Raw genomic sequence first — 22,401 nt, 5'->3', positions numbered from 1 at the left:
TCATTTTAATAAAGCAAGAAGCCTTCAAGTGCCTGATGAAAGACACTGATGTTCAATAAAAAGCTTAATTAATTAATTAATTAAAACAATCTGATTAAATAATAATTCCAATAATAAAAGTTTACAATTGCCAAATGAGCAACTTGGTGCATTAATAGAGATTGTGTGTTCACAAGTTCTTCAGCCAGCATTTAAAACTATAACACATAAATCTGACAGGATTTTTAAAAAGTCTAAAGTCTAAAACAATGTTTCAATCTGACTTCAGGTTAACATTTATTTTCCCTGCGTACATGCATACATCATCTTCCTCTCTGTGAGATATCATAAATTAAGACAGGTCGTTTCTCCAGAGCGTTATCTATCATACAGAAATATGCGGTGTGTGAAGTGGACTAATTCATTATGACTGTGTGTGATATATACCAGCCACTCAAGAGAGTCAAGAGTACAGGAGAGCAATTAAACCATGAGCAGACATCAGCATCTTAAAGCAAACACTATATGAACCAAAGATTTACTGCTACTATTTATCATTACCCAAATCAAAACTGTTGTAAGTCATGCATGTGACTCTTTCATGAGCATGGGAACAATCCTAATATATATTCTCATGAGCATCATGAGTCTCAACTGTAAGCGCATCAGTGAATCATCCATCGTCAATCACTGTTTACATTACATCTGTATCATTTCACATGAGCTGGGCCTTTTTTCTGTGTGAGTGTTTTCTCTTATTGTATTTTAAAGCAATGGTTTCGGTTAAAAATTTTGTGTCAAAGATTTCCGACCTTTTTTCACGTGACTGTCTGTCTATCTATCCATTTTTCTATCTATCTATCTATCTATCTATCTATCTATCTATCTATCTATCTATCTATCTATCTATCTATCTATCTATCTATCTATCTATCTATCTGTCTATCTCTATCTATCTATCTATCTATCTATCTATCTAATAAATACGTTGAACTTTGTGCCATTTGCATGGGATCCCTAATAAAAATAAGTGTACTTAAAGTTGTTAATTTTATTCTGTCTATCGTCTGTCTGTCTGTCATCTAACCTCCAATGACCTCCAAAATATCTTATCTCTATGTTGAGTAAAATATTAAGTACCACATGACATCAGCTCCTACTTGAAGACTGCTGTATAACACCTGAATAATGCCATTAAAATGTTAATAGCCTTTGAACTTTTTTAGGGTTTTATCCTAATTTCATCTGAGACGGTTGTGCTTTTAAACAACCAAAATGCGAAACCAAATGTTTACCCTTTACATTGCTGTGCGATCCAAATGTCCTCCGACCATATTTTACAATATTTACAGTACAACACAATACAATCGCCCTTTGAACGGGCGGCCGAGAGTGAATATACATTGATCACTGTAATCTATCATAGCACAGTCCAACTAAAGGACATATTAGAGCAAGAATACATTCACATCTTGTTGGTCTGATGACAGCGTTGGCGACGGCACACACTCCATCATGTTAAGATGTGTAAGCGTGAGTGTGAGCAGACGGGATGTTTCAGTGGGAGCAGCTGCGGCGTCCGGCCACTGCGAGTCGGTCACTCCGAGTTGTCAGGTCTGATAAACGAGAGCCGAGCTGTTCAATTTCACATTTCGTCCTCGTCATATCCAGAGCTCGGTGATCATGCGCCACTGACCCGCGGAGGGCGGGCAGGAGGATATTGATAAAACAATTATCTGCCCGCCGCTCATTTGATTTTCTATTTCAATTACCGCCAGCGAGGACGGGAACGGGGAGGATTGCACTATTGATTTCTTTCCCCCTCCCGTGACAGGAGAGTGCGAGACTCCTTCACGGGCTTTGATGACACCGCAGACGTGTAATAACATGCTGTCCGGTGTCCTTGTGTTGTTTTTAACTCTCACTTGTTGCAATTATGTGTTTGGAGGAGAAAAGAAATGAATGTGTTAAGGCAAGACAAAACCACTGGTCAATTTTGAGATTTTAGGCATGCTTCCATAATATTAGACTAGTGGAAAGAAAACATCCAGAATACATTAATAATTATTACACTTTATGCATTTGAGTCTGTAGATTTCAATTACAATACATTGTCGAAATATATGAAGAGTATCAAGCTCGTATATTTAGGTTCAGGTTCACTTTAATGACAATTAATAGGTCATTTTCTTTGCCATTAAAGTGAAATAACTGAACATCAACATACAAGCTAGATAAAAATGATCATTCTAGAGGAAAATATATACAGTCAATACATGCCACTTCAACAGCTTTACATACGCCAAACTAGAGTTTTATTCCTATCTACCTGTATATTGTCTAGATTTTTTTTCATTGGGGTTTGTTAATGTATAATTGTGTGACCCGATTCGTCGTGTGATGTGACCCCAGACAGTCGTGTAGTGTGAGAAGAACAGCGATCCGACGACTGTGAAAATAGTACAGTGTGTCTCCGACATTAGTTGTATTTTATCATGTTATAGCAGCACATCTCAGTTAAAAGTCCCTTGAACATTCATCTACTGTATCTGAGTACGTCCACCGTGAGATTCCCAGGAGGCTCATATTGACACGACTGATAGACAGTCATAAACCAAACCTGCTAAACAGAGATAGGCTGTAAAAGAGATCTGATGATAAAAGACCAGGGAAAAGAGAAGTGCACTGTGGGAAAATCAAGTCCAGTGCAAAGAATTGATGAGCTCTTCCTTTTAACAAAACCTGGGTGATAATCATCAATCATATCCATATGCACAATATCGACATACTGACAGCATGTATATAGCGCAAAGTTTTTTATGCATGTACGGCTTTAAACGTCTACAAATGTTTACAAATCAACTGGAATTGAAGGAAAGCAACTCAAGCAGAACTCGAACACAATCCCACATCAAGACACTCTTGGTTATCAGTAAATGAAGAAACTTCAAAAGAGAAATACTTTTTTTTTTATCGCAAATTAATTTATAAATCAAATCTAAATTGTGCATTATTTGTAATTAGCATAAAACTCAACAATCACAAAGATTTGTAAGCATTTTTATGTCTTTAAAGTTGTCCATACGTAAATGGGTTTCAATTTGTTGATGTTTTATGATGTTGTGTCTATCCAAACGTATGAAAATGTTTGTGTGCTAGAATGAATGTGAATGCTTATGCTAATGAGATTACATGAGCAAACACATATTGCATTACAGAATATATGAAGTTTTAGGCCGTTGTGCTTTGCAGCAAGTGTTAAGCTTTCATTTGTTGTTTCACCTCACCTCAGAAAAATGAAGTATTCCAACTTCCAAAACGGTTATGAATAAAATATCAGTTTCTTCTCCTCTATAGCAAGCGAGGGTTTCTTGCCTTGTTAAGGCAGAGAAAATGCTGATTAAATTTTCATTTCGCTGCAGTCTTTTTGCACCACACTTTCTGCTGTGAAATATCTGATGAACGGTGGACGAGGGTCACGTGTATCCTTCCTACAGAGAGGAAATTATATTTCTGATCATATACTGATCATACACACTGAAACTTTATTTTAACAGAGTGTCTATTTCCACTAAGTGCAAACCCGCCTCATTAGCAGAGGCTATTTACACTAACTCCACCCACTGACGTCTGGTTGGGCCAGACAGTATAACGGAAGACGCTGGATTGTCAATAGTGTAGGGGAAAGGCGAGTAGTAAACAATTCTGACGCAAATCGACCCGAGTTCGAATCCGCCTTTTTCCGAACTCGCTCTACTCTCTTTTCCCATCACATTTCAGATCGGAAAGAAAAATGAAGAAAAAACGATAAATAAAGTGTGTAATGTGTGTTTAATAATAAAGTGTTTAGGGTTAGGGGTGTAGGGAGGGCTTTATTGTCCCATTTAACAATTTTAATAATAATCATTTACACTCTGTTATTACTGCATACTGTTTAATGTACAACAACAACAACACTGAGGTGCAAATAGTATCTGCCACTATTTATAAGTATAAATAGCATCTAACTAGCTAGTATTTACACTTAGTGCCAAATCTTTTTTCTTATTGGAAGAGCACAAATAAATGTCTCTAATGATATCATTGAAAAAGGTATTGCGGAAATGACCTCTTTCTATGTGACATCTCTAGACTCAGGGGAGTCAGGGGAGTGGCCAGTGATTTTTTTGTTTAGCCAATCAGAAAGCATATCTGCCTGTCAATCATTGCTGACGTGTCTTTGGAGGGCGTCACCCAGCTGGCTACAAATGACTGCACATATAAGCTGTATGAAATTATATATATATATGAACTATTTTTTGTTTTAAATAAAGTGACTGCATGTTAGCTAATTTGTTATTGTTAGAAACTGCCAGGCTTATCCTATTTTCTTCAAAAAATTTAAAAAGAAAAGTGACACATAAAAAAAAAAGCCACATTGTCACTTTATACTCTAATTTCCATGTGATCAAGGCCACTTATTCATGGATATAAGATACAAGTTTAATTTTGCAAGATTCAAAGTTGTCAAAAGTGTCCCTAATTTAAAAATCACCAATATCGAACTTTACCAATATTAACATTTTCTTCAAGATTGGCAGAGTATAGCCAAACATAATAGCACTACTTTTTTCAATAAGTTTCAGTTTTAAATCACAAAGAATGGCCCATAAAGATTTAATATGAAGGAATTTCTTTAAAGTTTGAATATTATTTCTATCATGCACCTGGAATAAAATGGAGAACACACCTGCGTTGCCATGAATGAAAAAATGCACGTACGCAACTTCCCGATGCATGATAAAAAGAGGAAACGGCCTTGTGTGAAAGTCACAGACATGACGGCTTGATCAGCCCGACTCGTGTTATATTTTCTCTCTATGGAATATACGACCCTTCCCTCCCAGGCTTGTGGAAAAATTATGGATGACTGCAGATCAAAAATGGCACTCATATCGCATGCATGTCACAGGGGAAATGTAAAATATTAAAATAGACGAGGTGGGGGATGGGGTGCAGCATTTACTTTGGGGAAATGAAAAATTAATGCAGTGATACTTTAGCTCAGTTAAGTTAAACTGTCGAGAGTGCAAGTGCTGACACACCGAAATCAGTGTCACATCTGTCAGGTGGTCTTGACAACAGACTGTCAAACATTTCCTTTACTTCATACATTTTGCTTGATGTCTTTTAATATTGGTGTTTAGATGAGGTTTAGTGGATGTATGAAGTCAGTTCTCATTGCAAAACAGGATTTTCTTCCTCAGTATTCAGTTCAAATATCTAAACATTATCAAGATACATTTACCATACTTGAGAGTGAGACACAAAATGACTGAAGATATGAAGTCTTGCTTTCTGAAAAATGTATAAAAATTAAGAGAGTTTATGCTTAGAACAAGATAATATGTCTGCAAATGAGGTAAGAAAAATAAACTTAATTTAAAGGGAAAACAGGACTATCTTTCTCACCCCATTGAGAATTTTTTTGTCATTTTTGGTAACACTTTACAATAAGTTTCATTAGTTACCTTAGTTAACATGAACTAAGAATGAACAATACATCTACAGCATTTATTATTCTTAGTTAATATTAATTTCAACATTTACTAATACGTTATTAAAATCAAAGGTTGCATTTGTTAACATTAGTTCATGCACTGTGAACTAACATGAGCAAACAATGAACAGCTGTATTTTTATTAACTAACATTCATAAAGATTAATAAATACTGTAACAAATGTATTGCTCATTGTTAGTTAGATAAAACATTAACTAATGTTAGCTAATGAACCTTATTATACAGTGGTACAGATTTGTTTAGGCTTAATATCTAAAAGGGGTGGTATAATGCCCTTTTCACAAGATGTAAAATAAGTCTCTGATGTCCCCAGAGTGTGTATGTGAAGTTTTGGCTCAAAATACCCCACAGATATTTATATATAGCATGTTAAAGTTGTCACTTTTTGAGGGTGAGCAAAAACGCACCGTTTTGTGTCTGTCCCTTTAAATGCAAATGAGCTGCTGCTCCCTGCACAGAGGGCGGAGCTTCAACAGCTTGTGTCCTTTTACCTCACACACACATGCACTGAAAATTTCAAAAACTTTTAGCCTTTTACGTTCAACCCGGAGTCAGACAATGATGGAGAGACTCAAGAAGAAGTGACAACATGTAGAAGCAAAAGGACATTTCTAAATGGTTAGTTAGTAGGTATGTGTTGTTATCTTCTAGTCATTGATTAGCCTATTCTGTCTTGATAATCTATAAATCGTGTTCAGGGGGCGGGGATTATGTAAATTTTAGGGTTGGTGATGTCACTAACCCGGGAGGAATGTCGTTTAGTCTCTATCAGCCGTTTGTTGTAGTGCTTAAAAAGCGATTTCTTTAAAAGCAAATATCTCCCTTTGCTTTGAACTTTGAGCGTTGTAACTTTGCAGATGTTGTATGTACAGCAACATTACACACTAACTAAAGCTAGAAAAGTGAAATCATAATCAACCACCCCTTTAATTTAGCTTCTCAAGTAAATGTATCTTGATTTAAGAATATTTCGATTTTTGCACTGAAAGACAAGACAAAAATAGAGAGGAAGAAAGTTCACACACAGAAAAGCACTGTCACTGGGGTGGTATCTTTCCAAAAGGTACCTTATTTACCCCTAAAAGGTATTAGTATATCAGTATAACACTTAAATTGTACACATTAGTACCATTTGAAAGGGTATCACCCTAATCCCTTCTCTCTGAGCACAGGTTAAGTTCATCATATTATTAACTATTCCACTAACACTTCACAAACAGCGTTTTTTTGTTTGTTTGTTGCTATTTTTCTTCATAAAAGACAATGCTCTGGCTGAAGGCTTTTGGCTTCGCGATCGCTACACTCACAGAGCACATTTGCTCAAGAAATGAACATTATGCTTTTACTTCTATACGCCGACATAGCAGTACATAAGCAAGGAAGAAACGCCGGGGATTTAAATCAATTATGCTCAATTCTCGTGTCCATTTTCCAGGCCACTGATCCGTGCCGCCCGTCTCTGACAGTCCTCCGCTGCCTACAGGGTAAGCAAGCTGAACACAACCCGCCTGGGCCGAGAGAGTGTAATGATCCACCCACCACAGTCAAGCACATCTTAACCAGCGAAGCCCAGTTAATTGCACTCTATAGTGACGGGCGAACAGGAACAGCTGCGAATGCATGGGGAATGTGTGTGCATAAACACAGGTATGACTGACAGATTCAGGTGCACATATTCATAATCATATTTAGGTAACTTTTTAGTCATGTTAATGGTTTTCAGTGCACTTCATAATGCCAATATACTAGAAATATTGAAATGGTGATACTTAAAAATGAGGTGTCGTACTGAAGAGAGGTTCCCAGCTAAAAGAAAACATTCACAGATCTGGCAAGGTTTCCTCAAATTTATGAACAAACGTTCTGGTAACACTTTATTTTACAGTGTCCTTGTTATGTTACATGTACTTAATAACAGTAAATTATGCATAATTACATGCAACCAACCCTCAACCAAACCCTAACCCTACCCTAACCCTATAGTAAGTACATTCATTAATATTACTCATATAATTACACTGTAACAATGACACCTTAAAATAAAGGGTAACCAACGTTCTTCGGCTAATAGAACGTTCGTTCAAAGTTATCTAGTCTTTAATAATGTTCTCAAAACCTTAGCACAATTATTTTTTCCATACTGTACATTGTTCATGGAATGTTTTTTTCTGAAATGTTTTAATTGGACGTACATCTAACAATTTCAACTTGTTCAGAGAACATTCAAAAGTAACGTTCCCAATCCCACAATGTTTGAACTGAAGAATGATAAAACGCATCCCTTTAACAAAATGAGTTTAAACTGAATGTGGGACCTGATCCACATCTAGAAATCAGAATATCATAGATATCCGGCCAGCAACCACCCAGATCGCCTTGCAACCTCTTAGCAATGCACTAACAACCATATAACATCACCCTGGAAAGCTAAGCATGTGCACCACTCACATTTTCTAAAGAAAATGCTAAAATCTACTGCTTTATCGTTCATAAACCTCCATCAAACCACTTTCTGCATGACTATTACCTCTATCGCTAACACAACAGCCAGAATGAGATGTATTTAACTTTCGTTATATTTTTTTTATTGCCCAAATAGAGATATAATATTCAGCCTGATTTATTTCCCTCATTAGCTCTGTCGGATTGCGTCAATACTAAAATGCCCCCAGTAGACTTCAGAAGTGCTTACTTAATATAAAGCACGCCTGTAAATCAACCTAATGAATCAAATGCAATTGCTTTGCTTTACTTAAAGCTGACAATTGATTTTGCAGATTGAGAGATGCATATTTATACAAATATGCATGCACTGCAAAACTTGCGTTTGTGAAAATATTCAGTGTTGAAAGGGGAGTTGCTCACTACTATGGCAATGTCAGAGTGTTTACTGCGCTGGCACTGAACCGCTGTCATGACTAAGGAATGTTTTGTGCTACTTTTACACAACCAATTTCCCCACACAGTTTACCAAAGAATTTCCATGACTTTCCAAGGTATTTGTGATTACTGGATATGGATTTTTAATTATTTCATAAACTCACAAAGAAACATCAAGCCAATTAAATATTGTAAAGCTGAGCATGTCTAGAAAATATAGCTATTTGATGGTTTCATGACTGATTTTACTCATTTCCATAACTGTGCCACGCCGCAGAACCTGATTTCACCAAGTACAACATGTTCCTGGATCGACATCTTTGTTGATCCTGGAACAACATTCCATTCAACCAATCAGATTTGAGGGACAAGTTTAGGGTTTATGTCAAGTTTAGGCTTGTTATGTTATGTTATGTTTGTTAATATGAAAAAAAAAAAAAGGTCACGATTCTGAACAAAAAATTATTATTAAAACCATTTAAAGGTAGTATGACAGACCTAAAGAAAAACAGTATAGTGATGACTAAACATCATTTGTGAGGAAAAATTTATATTTTTACGCATTTAAGTTTTTACATCAGCCTACAAATATGTATTAATTTGAAATGATTATTAATAAACAAATACATTTAATGAATGATTAAATTACTCAACCATAAAGAGTCCGAATAAATGTTTCCGAATAAATTAGTCTGAACTAATCGGTTGAATGAATGATTCAATGCCCACTTATTGTATAGTCGCTTGTTTCGTTCTCGAATAAATCAATGTTTTTAAACAAGTCGGTTGAATGAATGATTCAATGATTGCAATGATCCGAATGTAAAGACCTCCTTTACCATGACACAAATAAAACCCAAGTTCAGAAATTTAAACACCATACAAAAAAATATCAAAAATAAACAATCGTTTAAGGCAGAAAGCAGACATTGTAAACCAATGATTGGGCAGACATGTTTTGGTCCTGGGACTTCCACAGAAGATATATGTACTTTTTTTTTTTTTTTAAATACTTAGACCACTTCTATTATCGATTGCTATCAGGATGTGAGGAGATTTTCAACCAGAATTACAAAAAGCGTTTCTGAAAAACATTGCCTACCCTCCCTTTAAAATATAAACATATCTCGGCATAATCTGAACCTCTCATAATAACAAGTTGGGCTAAAAATAGGGGGAAAATTCATTGCATATTCAAAGCTAATTATCAAAACCTCTACTAAGATGCACATTTTTAAATATCTGTGTTTCTGCATGATTACATCAATGAGTAACATTAAAAACATCTCCAGACCTCTCCTTGCATGCAGTGCTCTGTTTACACGCAATCAAACAGTCTTTTTCCTGAAGAATAGCCTACTGAAGAAATCAACCACACCATTACAAAATACACCGTCAGAAAACGTCACGGACGCAGCTCATTTCCACTCTGGTAAGGAAGCATCTGTCAGTGTAAAAAGCACTATTGTCTGTAATAAACGTGAGCTTCCGTAGGACTGGTGCTGGCTATTGTGAGTTGAACAGCGGTGTGTATTGAAGAGCACCATGCGTGCAGGTGTATTATGGCAGCGTATTGTGTGGGGCATAAAGGAGCGCTTTACCTGTTTTCTCTTTGATTTCACAGAGCACGCTGAATAGAGCCGGTTTCATTCTGTGACAGTTCAGCCCATGCTTTCTATCAAAGAAAAACACAAGTTATTTAGAAGATCTTATCATCCACACATGCAGGTAACATCGTACTTGGCATTAAAAATCCTCTAATGTGCTTCTAAATATGTTTGCACCTCACAGCTTCATGCGAGTTCCAGCAATGTTTCTCATTAGGAAACCAACATCAAATATTGTTATGTTTCATGCGGCATGTGCATTTATAAAGAGTACTTTTAATTTATTGATTTAAGGGCAGAGGTTTATATAAAACCAGACTGTTGTGGTTAAAACACCTGTGATGTAAATGTATTATGGAGCATTGATCTGCAACAAATGAAACTGTATCTTCATATCCTACATTGTTAATATGATTAAACACCAAACAATTTGGTACAGAAGACACATAACTGATTTAATGCTTTGTCCTTTAGTTTGTTCTGAAAACGGATTATTTTTCATAAATGTCAGGTCGGGGTAAGTTGTCACGTAAGTTTTATCATTTAAATTTTCTGTGGGCATATAAACAGCCAGCCTATATATATATATATATATATATAGCCTATATATATAGGCTGTTTAATGACAGATTGTGACAACTTCCCCCATCGTGTGACAACATGCCCCGCTATAGGATTTGTGGCGGACGTGTTAAATTAATTTTATCTTTTTCCCCAAGCCAACAGCAATGAATATTTTAGTGCCCAATAGATTTTTGTATTCAGGACTGTGGAAAGTGTGACATGCGAAGCTGGTTGCAAGTATAGGCTACACGTTATTGTTGTTATTATTAAAGTGTATTAACATGCCCAGCAATGTAAAGTGTCGTTGTAAAACTAACTTTGCTTGAGCCTCGTCCAGGCTCTGGTCGGTGATGGTCATGATCTGATGCAGAATGTCTCCGATGTCCTGCTTGTTTCTCGCGTCTGCTCCATCATGAGGCACCGGCAGAGCCACCGGGAGTCCGGTGAGGGTCACGCCGCCCAGGGTGTGCATCAGATGACTCTGCTCCTCCATCCTCAGGCTCAAATGCCTTTAGTTAATTTTTTATTTATTCCACACGATAGAGATTTTGATGCTGTCCTGGATATATCAGCTACATTAAAATGATGGATGCGTAAAAGTCCCGAGTTCGCGAAAACAAAAAGTGCTTTAATAAAATGCTCCTCTGATTTCCAGTATGAGAAACAGTCTGTGCACTTTGATGCTTTGCTTGTTCATCGTTTGCCTCGCTCTATAGTTACACACACTATTATTCCATCCAGTCCAGAGGCAGCTTCTGCAAAACTTCAGAAAAATCCACCTCTTCTTTGATTTCCGTCCTCGAGTGCATCAAAAGAAAATAAATGAGAATATGAAATAAAAATGTGATAAATATAAGTTGCAATCAACCCTTGGCGTCCCAGTGTTCTTTCTTCCTCCTGCTGAGCTGTTGAGTAATACAGACAGGTTGTTAAATGCACATTCTCTTGTGGATGATCTACAGCAGATGTAATGGGTTGTGAGAATATCCGTGTGGATTGCTGTGTGTGTCTCGTGCACAGCAGCTCCTCCTGATGATGATGATGATGAAGATGATGTAGCCAGTGTTGCACAACAGCGTGCGGACTGTCGGCTCCGCCCACCCGGGGCTCGCGCTCACAACTGCACAATTAAATAAATCATATATATTTATGTATATATATTTATATATATATATATATCTATATCTGTGTGTGTGTGTGTGGTTGCATATATATAGGCTATATATAATAAACAGCTAAGAAAAACAACATAAACAGATAAATTCATAAAAAATTGTGAAAAATCTAATTATCTCAAATTATGCTTCAATAAATTATCTTAATCAATATGACTGTATCAATTAGCTAAGGTTAAACCAATATATTTTTATAGGTCTGTTCAGATCTGATCAGTAACTATTGCACATTTGAATTTTTTATAAGGTTTGTCCATGAATCAAATAATTTGATTTCTTCATTATCCTCCTCCTCATCAATATCATAAAAAAAAAACATTATCTTTATAAACAAATCCAAAATAAATTAGTAATAAATTGTATATAAATTGATATACTCAACAAAAATAGGACAAACAAAAAACAAATAATTTTTTTATTTTATTCAAGTTAAATATAATTTACTGATTGAATCAAGCTGATTACAACAGGCTATGGCAGCAGAAGTATACATTAGCAGAAGTACACATAATCACAATGTGTTATAGCACAACAACATAGAATATTGTATATATATATATATATACATACTGTATATATATTTACACACACACACACACACTTAAGATACAAACGAACAGAATATATAGCCTATATATATATAAAATGTATATACCCCCCCCCCCCCCCCCCCCCCCATTATATAATGTAAAATACACAATACAACCCAAGCACATACACACGACTCTCGCAACAAGTACACAAGTGATTATGAACAGTGGGTTGGATCATGTGCTGAGTGAGTCTGCATGAGTTCAGGTCAGCTGAATGAAGCCAGTGAATTAGGATAACTATAAGGTACAGTATATAAGGGTCCAGTGTGAGACTGAAAAAGTGCAGAGCTGAAGAATAGCTGAATGTGGGAGATCAAGAGTTCTCTGAGAGGAAGAAGCTGTCAGATAGTCGTCTGATGCTGTGATACCGCGTGCCTGATGGTAGCAGTGAGAACAGCCCATGGCTCGAGTGGATGATGATTCTCTGAGCTTTCCTCACACACCGCCTGCATGGTGTATGTGTCCGGGACGGAGGGAAGCTCATCTCCGACGGTGTCTCAGGCTGTTCGCAACACCCTCAGCAGGGCTTGAAGCTGCTGACCCTCTCCACTGGTGTTCTGTGTTCTCATCACAATCTCTTTGGTCTGGCTGATGTTGAGGGAGAGGTTATGCTCTTGGCACCAGGGTGTGAGAGACTGATTTCTCCCAAGGTTTTTTTCTCCTTTCCTCCACCTGATGGAGTTTGGGTTCCTTGCCACTGTCGCCTCTGGGTTGCTTAGTTGGGAACACATAATATTTAGCAATATTATTGATCTGACTGCACTGACACTATGATGAGAACTGAAGTGAGCTGGACGACGACATCACTGAAATCATGACATCATTTTGTGCAGATAGACTGCTTTATAGATGAAATGAACTAATTTAATAATTGACGATCTTTACAGCGGAACTGAATCAACACTGAACTGACTAAAGCCAAACAACAGCCGAAATGCATAATTTCCCTGTTATCACTGTAAAGCTGCCTTGAAACAATCTGTATTGTATAAAGCACTATATAAATAAAGATGACATGACTTGAGGCTGTGAATTGATAATGCTGTTTATGAATACTTTTGATAAAATAAGACGTACTATTGACACTATTCCTTGCAAAATCATATTGTACTGAGTTAATATGGAGGAGGCTAGTGCACTTATTATGTAACTAATGAAAAACTACAGACTACTATCATTTAGCATCAGATCAAATAGAACTAAAATCTCTTTCTGTTTATTTAACAGACTATGAATTTTTTTTGCATCATCAGATCTATCTATCTATCTATCTATCTATCTATCTATCTATCTATCTATCTATCTATCTATCTATCTATCTATCTATCTATCTATCTATCTATCTATCTATCTATCTATCTATCTATCTACTTTCTCTTAGCCTCGATTGGCCGCATGTCTTGTCGATCTTTGGCTCTAGAGGGTGTTTCCCAGAGTGATGTACTTCCGGTATGAGGGGTAAACCCGCAGGAAGTAGCTTACAGGACCACCAACACAGGAACAACAGAGTAAACAACAGACACGTTTATTCTGTTTTTGGGACGATATCTCCACAAGTATGAAATGAGACAGCACAGTCAGTCCCTCGCTCAGACGGTGTGGCGTGTCGGTGATGTTTCCAGCCGCTGTTATAGGCATGAATGAAGGTAATGATGAGGTGATGTTTGAGGCTTATCGAGCAGATTAGCACGAGCATTAGCAGGGCCTGACTAGCGCGTTCAGTCAGCTGTTACTTACGTCTGTTTTATCAACAATATTGTTCAAATATAATCTTATTCTTATCAGACAGCAACGTGAGTACAATTGTGATCAGTTCCCTTTATAACGAACACAATTAATGCGGTTAGAAATAAGAATGTGTTAGCTTTCTGGCTAGTTAGCAGTTAAGCTCCATCAGTTCTAATTTTGTTTACAATGAATGATTTTAAAAAAAAAAATACATGTAGTGTAGTTATGTGGTACGGTTGTCCCTGCTTGTGTCATAGTCTGGTTCAGAGGTTTGTTGTTTGGGTTTCTGGTGACATGAGAGATCATGACAGCTTGTGTCTAGTTACTAGTAACTAACAATTTACATGTGACGTTATGTACTTTACTGTGTGTTTATATCATAAACATCCACATAAGAACAAGACTATATCCTGGAAGACCGGTTTGTCCCTTATACCTGTGTATATTCCTCGAGATTTTTGTCCCAATTGGTCTTTTTATCTTTTTTAACATGCAATTTGGTTAAATGGCCAAAAAGTAGGATGCAGTTCTGATACCTTGTAATGTAAATCAATAACGTTATTATAACCATATATATTATAGTAGACTACTTGCTTAAAATGCAATATCAGTTCTCATATCTCCTAGTCTTATTAAGATGATACTTAAATGCTTAGTTTTATGATCAAAGCTCTGTAGTTTTTACTGTGGGGATCAAAACATGTAATGCAATGAGAGATAAACGTCTGATGGATCATATTTGATACTCATATTTTAATGTGATTTTTTTCAACAAAACAAAAAAAGATGTTTGGATAATCAAGTAAAGTTACTTCAGTCCAGTAAGTGTTTATCTTTAAATATTGCTAACAAAACAAAAGTTATTATTAAATTTACCTTATAACAATCAGATTTCACAGCATAACGAGCTGACGTGGGACGTTTTTGCAAGTAAAGGTATAATAACTATCATCAGAAGTCTTGTAGATCGTGTACAACAGGAATTTCAGGAAAGGTTTGATCATTTTGGTAATTTAGAGGCCTTAGTAATTCATGTTGATTAATTATGATACTGTAAGCTTTATAGGTTAAATTTTACTTAAAGGGATATTTCACCCAAAATTGTAAATTCTGTCATCATTTACTCACCCTCAACTTGTTCCAAATCTGTATGAATTTCTGTCTTCTGCTGAACACAAAAGAAGATATTTTGAAGAATGATTGTTGATGGACCCCATTGACTTATAGTATTGCTAATGTTAATGTAGGCTAATCAACCTTATTGTAAAGTGTTACCGTAATTTCTTTTGTTTTCAGCAGAAGAAAGAAACTATACAGTTTTGGAACAACTTGAGGGTTAGTAAATGATGACAGAATTTTTATATTTGGGTGAACTATCCCTTTAAGTGATTGTATGATATGTGGGTGTGTTGTGGCTTTAACATCTGGGTGTGTTACCCTGCAGGCAGGCATCCATGTCCCACCATGGAGAGGAGAAAATAACCCCAAAAAGAAGGAAAAGAAGACGCTGCATCGCTGAGGAATCTTCAGCCTCTATCTCCGACTGAGGGTCGGCACATCTGGACAGAGACCCGGAGAGCGACAGAGGGGCGAGAGGCTGGTGCTCAGAATGGCTTTCCTCGACAACCCCGCCATCATCCTGGCCCACATCCGGCAGTCCCACGTGACCAGTGATGACACCGGGATGTGCGAGATGGTCCTGATCGATCACGACGTGGATCTGGATAAGTGCCATTCGTCGGTGGCGTCCGCTGGCGGAGGCTCGTCCGGGGGTTCGTATGGGGACGCCAGCAGTGCAGGAGAAGGCCAGACCTGTGATCTCTCTCAGTCTGTCGACATCACTTCCAGCTGGGACTTTGGCATCCGACGGCGCTCCAACACAGGCAAGTAGCTGTCTGACTCTCACTTTTCTGCTTCCGGGGCCGTGAATCTCCTGCTTACTGATGTGGTTGGTACAGGTAAAGACGTATCGCACAAAACCTTCTCGCGCTTAGTTTTAAAGGAACACGCTGACTTTTTGGGACTTTAGCTTATTCACCGTATCCCCCAGAGTTAGATAAGTCCGTACATACCCTTCTCATCTCCGTGCGTGCCGTAACTCTGTCAGTTTGATACGCACGGAGATGAGAAGGGTATGTATGGACTTATCTAACTCTGGGGGATACGGTGAATACGCTAAAGTCCCAAAAAGTCAGCGTGTTCCTTTAAGAAAAGTGTATATTGGCCAGCTTCACTTTATTTTCCACTTGCGCCTAATTTCCAACTTTTTTGGGGGACAGATTATTACAGCATTTCACTAGTTTCGTGATGAGAGCCATTTGTAAACCTGTTTTCACTGAAACTTAAAAGGCCATACAGCCATTCCATACAGTTTTTTTCCCCCAAAATAAAAATTCAATGGTTTAACTCTTTCAAGTTAAGATGTTAAGACATAAGTATTCAAATTGTTGTATTGCAGTCTCAATGCAAGATGCAGTTTTAATAACTCTGTTTATCATCAAGCACGTCCTGCAGTTTATCAACAGTAGACTGTATTTTATGTTAACTTTGGGCTTTTCGGGAGGAAAGAAAACGATGCACTGAAATCGCTCGGCTCTAGTTTCTTGCTGTCATTGCTGTAGGGTTGCTATCGTTGCATTGTCTCCGCAAAGACGCTGCAAATTTATTGTCCTTTTCAGACACCTGGTAGAATTGCCAGACCGGTGAATGTAGTGAAGCAATCTGCATCTGATTGGCTCTTCTGATCGGCCTTTATAGAGACAGCAGATCAAGCTACATTAAGCTTTTATCGGCCGATAACAATTGGCACCCGATCAGTCGGAGCACCCTTAACTAAGCCTAACCCGAAACCAAAAATTGTTAAAATTGTCAGTAGCCGAAATTTCAGTGCATCACTAGTTTTTACTTTATTTTTCGTCAAATAAATGCAGCTTTAGTGAGTACAAGAGACTTTCAACAACTTTAAAAAAATCGTAATTATTACAAACTTTGTCTGGTACTTAGTAGATACTAGGGCTGGGTAAAAAATATTGATTTCTTGATTTTAATCGATTCTCATTTTTGCGAACCGATATCAATTCTTAAATCCCAAGAATCGATTAGTCATCCTGTTTTCAGTTGATGAATGAATGGAAAATTGTAGCGCGCATCCCATCCAATAAATCGCAACAATCTTTGTGCTTTGTTACTATTGTTATGAAACAAAGTCACAGATTTCAAATTATGTCCATTTTCTTACGAAATTCAAAAACATAAATACCGTTGTGGCGCTGTGATCTTCTCTTCCGCCTTAAAGGGCATGTTGCAGGTTTTTTTCTTTTAAAAAATTAATTAATTGGTGTATTAACTGGTTAATACCAGTTACAGCGCGAAATAAACATGAATGAGCATCTGAAAGTGTGTTAAAAGATAGAGTACAACTTATCGAAGTCCGTATCACGTCACATGGAATCGCTCAATCAGTGTTTCAACCGTGGAAAGACGTCAGTAAAACAGCTTGTAAACAGTGTCATGTAACGTCACATTTACCTCAGAAAAACCATATCCAGTGACCATAAACTCGTTAGTCAGCTAGAAAAATTAACTCTAGAGAGGAGCATTTTGCTAAATATATGCACCATATTACATATTCATTATAATTTTTAATGTTCTTCAATATTTAATGCATGTTTGAATAAATCTGGCAAGTTTTTATGACAGCCACCATTTAAATGTTTATATTTCATATAACTTTATTATTATAAAAATAAATAAAAGTGTAATTTAAGTGTTTGTAAACAAATCAGTTAATGTTTACCTTCAATATTACAGTAGGCTAATGAAGCCTATAGGCTACAACTGACTCCCACAGTTTACAGGATTAGTTAAGAGATTTGTTTTCCTTGAGAAAATTTGCCATGTATTGTACCTGATATCCAAAATAATCAATACTGGATCGAATCGAAATCAAATTGCAAGCTTGTGAATCGAAATCGAATCAAATTGTGAAATTTGTGTCAATACCCAGCCCTAGTAGATACTGTTCAATTATTTATTTTTTTCTGTGGTATCAGAAATAGTATCAAATGTCAATATTTTTCAAGGTATTGAAAGAAATTCCAGTATCGCTCAGATCATTGTGTTCATGCTTAACTTGCTCTATCAGCATTTTCAATACGTGGCTTTGCAATTTGCTGTGGGATCATATATGAGCATGACAGTGGCTTGTCATTGTCTTGAAGCTCATTGGCCACAAGAGTTTGGTAACTGATAATATCAAACATGTTGAATGTTGAAAACCTGCTAATGGGATGCCGGCCTACACTGAACCTTGCACGCTTCTGCTCCAGTTTGCTCTGTATTTGCTCTGCTTTAAGCGGTCAGGTTGATGATGCTGATAAATGCAACATTTGAAGCCATTCAGGAAGTACAGCCTTAGCTTGCTTTTAAAGACGTTAAACAACAACAAAGTCTTAAGTTAAATAAGTGTGATGTGTTCTCTTTACATCAAGACTAGTATTTATTTGGTCATCAACTTTAAACTGCTCCATGGCTTGCAGATGGACAGACATCACAGCTTATTAGGGTTGGGAATCAAGAACTGGCTCATTTTCCAATAGCAGGCCTCCAGAAAGTTATCATTGATCCAAAACATTTATGCATTTTAGCAAAATATGGCATCAGAGGAAGTTCTTTGGTTCTCTGTATTTTCATTTTTGTAGAATATCTGAAATCATTTGACACCAGGCCTTAAATGCAATTGATTGCAATCAAAAGATTTGCTTTCTAAATAGTGTTCATTCTGAAAAGCTGAGAGAATTGTTAATGCAAACCCTGAGGAACCAGACTCTTTAAGTTTCCTTACTATTCCCATCGCTACTGATTATCAATAGGCTGAAACCTTGGAGCAAAATAAAGCAGAACGTCAGTTTTGTATTAGGCTAGACGTAAACACTAGGTCTATATTCTGTTGCTGCTTCGTCTTTCACTCACAGCTGTCCTGACATTTATCATGTGCTTTACTGTACCAGCCACAGAGAATTGAGCAGGAAGAATAATCTGGGGTTCAATAAATGTTTACATAAATGAAAAGGAAATTTCACAAAGCATTGTGATCTCAATAGGTGCCATTTGAAATCAAATGAATTGTTTGTTTGGGGGAATTCATTTTATTATCTGATTTTTTTTTATTTTTTATCATGATCAAGGGATAATCTGCTTGTGCTTGTTGGCTGGGAATGGCAACTGACTGAAATTGATTTGTACTCTTAGACGATCTTGCCTTTGCAAACCTGTTTCCAGTGCTGACATTATTTCTGGTGAAATTGGATCTTTTGGAATCAGTTATCTGATGATTTTCTAAAAACACATTAAATATGATCTTTCTTGTTTATTTATTAATCTTATTCCAAATAATCAGTATGAACACACATTTTAGTGTTTGGGTTTCAGAGAATAGCCTATCTCTGGTGTTCAACACGTGTGTTTTTCAGTAGATACCAGCAAACACACAATGTTTTATACTAAAATGTTTTTTTTTTTAGTTAAATTAAATTACTAATTCCGCAAAAAACACATTTTCAGTCAGTTACAGGTGAGTTATGCCTTGTCTGTTACTTTTTGCTTTGGAAATAATACGGCAATTATAACTGCAGATTTAGACACAAGTATGTGAGGCTCTAATTACGTTACGCTTGTTTGAACACAAACAATTTTTCTCCAGTCTGTGTAAAAAGGATTGAAATAGTGATGCCTGTTTATGTTGAGGTTTGTTCTTGGAGTCGTTCAGTTTCAGTCAGTACCTCTTGTCATGGCAAATGTTGGAATATGAATTCATCCTGGGCTAGGGATTGATAATCACCGGCACTTCGGCTTTCAAACTTTGATGAAATGGATGTAGCTTAGCTCTGGTTTTGCGATGCTTTTGTTGGAGAGGGGATCTTTGACATATTCCTCTATTATCAACCATCTGAACAACTTGTCTCCAGGACGACAAGACAGTTTCGTGAGACCTGAGCCTGCTGGTAAGCAAGTGTTCAGGACAGGAAACAATGCTGAAAATATGAATCTGATGAATCTTATATATGAATCATATTCAGTTTGAAGTTCAGCAATTCATTTTGTGATTTCAAAATAATAATCTTTAATTTGACAGAATACATTTTCTAATTATTTCATGAGTTCAAATGATCTACATAGGTTTTTTTTTTTTTTTTTTAAAGAGTTGAATTTCCCTCTAGAAACACTGATTGTATCAACTTGATTCAGTTCTTTGGATAGTTATGGGCATTATGGTATTTATTTATTTTATATATATTGAGATGTATCACTGCCACGGCTGTTCAGTTGTAATTAATATATACATTTAGTCTACTACAAAATCATTTTGTTGTGTCTAGAAACTACTAATGATGGTCAATATTGTAACTAAATACCTATTTTCTTAAAGGGGGCGTTGATTATGATTTCACTTTTCTAACTTTAGTTAGTGTGTAATGTTGCTGTTTGAGCATAAACAACATCTGCAAAGTTACGACGCTCAAAGCTCAAAGCAGAGGGAGATATTTGCTTTTAAAGAAATCTCTTTTTAAGGACTACAACAAACGGCTGATAGGAACTACACGACATTCCTCCTGGGTTAGTGACATCACCAACCCTAGAATTTACATAAACCCCGCCCCCGGAACACCATTTATAGATTGTCAAGACAGAATATGCTAATCAATAATTAAAAGATAGTTAACTCCACATCAGCTACATACATTTTAACATAAACAAAAAAGTTTTTGAAATTTTCAGGACACAAGCTGTTGAAGCTCCGCCCCCTGTGCCGGGAGCAGCAGCTCATTTGCATTTAAAGGGACAGACACAAAAACGGTGCATTTTTGATCACCCTTAAAAAATGACAATTTTAACATGCTATATAAAAATATCTGTGCGGTATTTAGAGCTAAAAGTTCACATACACACTCTGGGGACATCAGAGACTTATTTTACATCTTGTGAAAAGAGCATTATACCACCCCTTTAAGTAAGTCAGGCAAGGTAAAGTCAAAAGTACACATTGTGAAACAGAAAACATACTTAATGTGCGTTGTTGAAGCAACAGTCCCCAGTGATGTTTGGGATTCACATATTTGTGAAGAGCATATTTCATGCTTTGTGGTCACTTATATATCTTGAGTATAAGAGATGTTACAGAGCAAAAAAAAAAAGTTAAAAAACTGTTGCCATTAAAGTCAAAGAGGATTACATTTGCAAACATACTTCAAGTTCGAGTGCTGCATATTTGTAATCGCTCTCAAAATGCCAGCCAAGTGCTCTATGACCGAATCTTTTAGTTTTAAGGGTACAAAGTGTACAAAAACTACTCCGAATATAAACTTCCAAACACATACAAATGCATTCTAAACAATAAGCATTTATGCAGCTTGTAGACAATCTTATATTTTCTATGACCTGCATATATTTATACATATTTAGTATGTGTTTGTAAAATAAAAAAATATGTAGATCAATTGTAGACCTCATGAAATAAATGGCAAATGTCGTCTTTATAGACATTCTTGTCCTAATATAAACTAATGACATGAATGAAACACTAATTGAGAGTGTTTTTGTTTTTTTCTTTTCAGACAGTGATTGTCTGGCTAACAATGAATGTCATGTTGTGTTTTTCTAAGTTTGCTTCAGATGGTATTTCTATGCAAAACAGCTTAATTTTACAATAGCACTTATGCATTTTAAGGCAATTCAAATGGTTTCCCTTTGTGACATTCCTTTCATGATATCACTTAATAAAAATGATTATATAGTATTAGATTTGTAAAGTAGCATTTGCTGTAAGAAATGCAATCATGCTGATTAACAATAACAACAATAATGTCCAGACAAGATTAGCAGCGATGTAATGAGGTTTTGTTTAATTGTCTTGATCACCATCCAAAAAATAATCTTCTTTGTCTTTATGCAAAATATACTGTATATTATTTTTATTTCTTTTGATTTGAATCTCAAACAAAAAAATGTACAGGTCATATTTCAGTGAAAAGGAAAAACAAGACTAATGGCATAGTGGGTCAAGTTAGACATTGATCAGCACTTTAATATTTAAATCATCCGTCTAATAGTAACCTGTATGTCTTAAGCATTTTAATCAAAGATGTATCATAGCTTGAAAGGTGTCATAACCCTCTTTTATATATATATATTTTTTTTTCCACCAGGTGCGTTCAGCCCTTGTATATGTCAATCCCAGTTGTAACAGAATCTGCTTTTCATTTAACAGAAGTTGACCATTTTGAACTCTAATGGGGTCACACCACTGACACTGTTA

General features: G+C 36.3%; 2 protein-coding genes across 5 annotated transcripts in view; one reads left to right on the top strand and one right to left on the bottom strand.

The window, feature by feature from the left end:
- Nucleotides 1–11,598, bottom strand: part of pbx3a (pre-B-cell leukemia homeobox 3a) — a 46,313-nt gene extending 34,715 nt beyond the window's left edge. For both annotated transcript variants that reach the window (XM_084415059.1, XM_084415060.1), the window contains exons 1-2: nt 10,909–11,598; nt 10,022–10,095 (exon numbers count right to left, since the gene is read on the bottom strand). In XM_084415059.1, coding sequence (XP_084271185.1) covers nt 10,022–10,095; nt 10,909–11,084 — 250 coding nt within the window. In that variant the 5' untranslated portion in view covers nt 11,085–11,598. The remainder of the gene's footprint in view (nt 1–10,021; nt 10,096–10,908) is intronic.
- A 2,221-nt stretch (nt 11,599–13,819) lies between these two features.
- Nucleotides 13,820–22,401, top strand: part of mapkap1 (MAPK associated protein 1) — a 33,555-nt gene continuing 24,973 nt past the window's right edge. The window contains exons 1-2 of one of the 3 annotated variants that reach the window (XM_084414577.1): nt 13,820–14,005; nt 15,532–15,970. In XM_084414577.1, coding sequence (XP_084270703.1) covers nt 15,697–15,970 — 274 coding nt within the window. In that variant the 5' untranslated portion in view covers nt 13,820–14,005; nt 15,532–15,696. Of the gene's footprint in view, nt 14,006–15,531; nt 15,971–19,968; nt 20,090–22,401 lie in introns of those variants that run through there. The other 2 variants (XM_084414578.1, XM_084414579.1) reach the window with 2 other exon arrangements.

The sequence above is a fragment of the Rutilus rutilus genome (assembly GCF_951802725.1).
Source record: "Rutilus rutilus genome assembly, chromosome: 7".
NCBI lineage: Eukaryota > Metazoa > Chordata > Actinopteri > Cypriniformes > Leuciscidae > Rutilus > Rutilus rutilus.
This window is presented reverse-complemented; position numbering and strand designations above follow the sequence as displayed.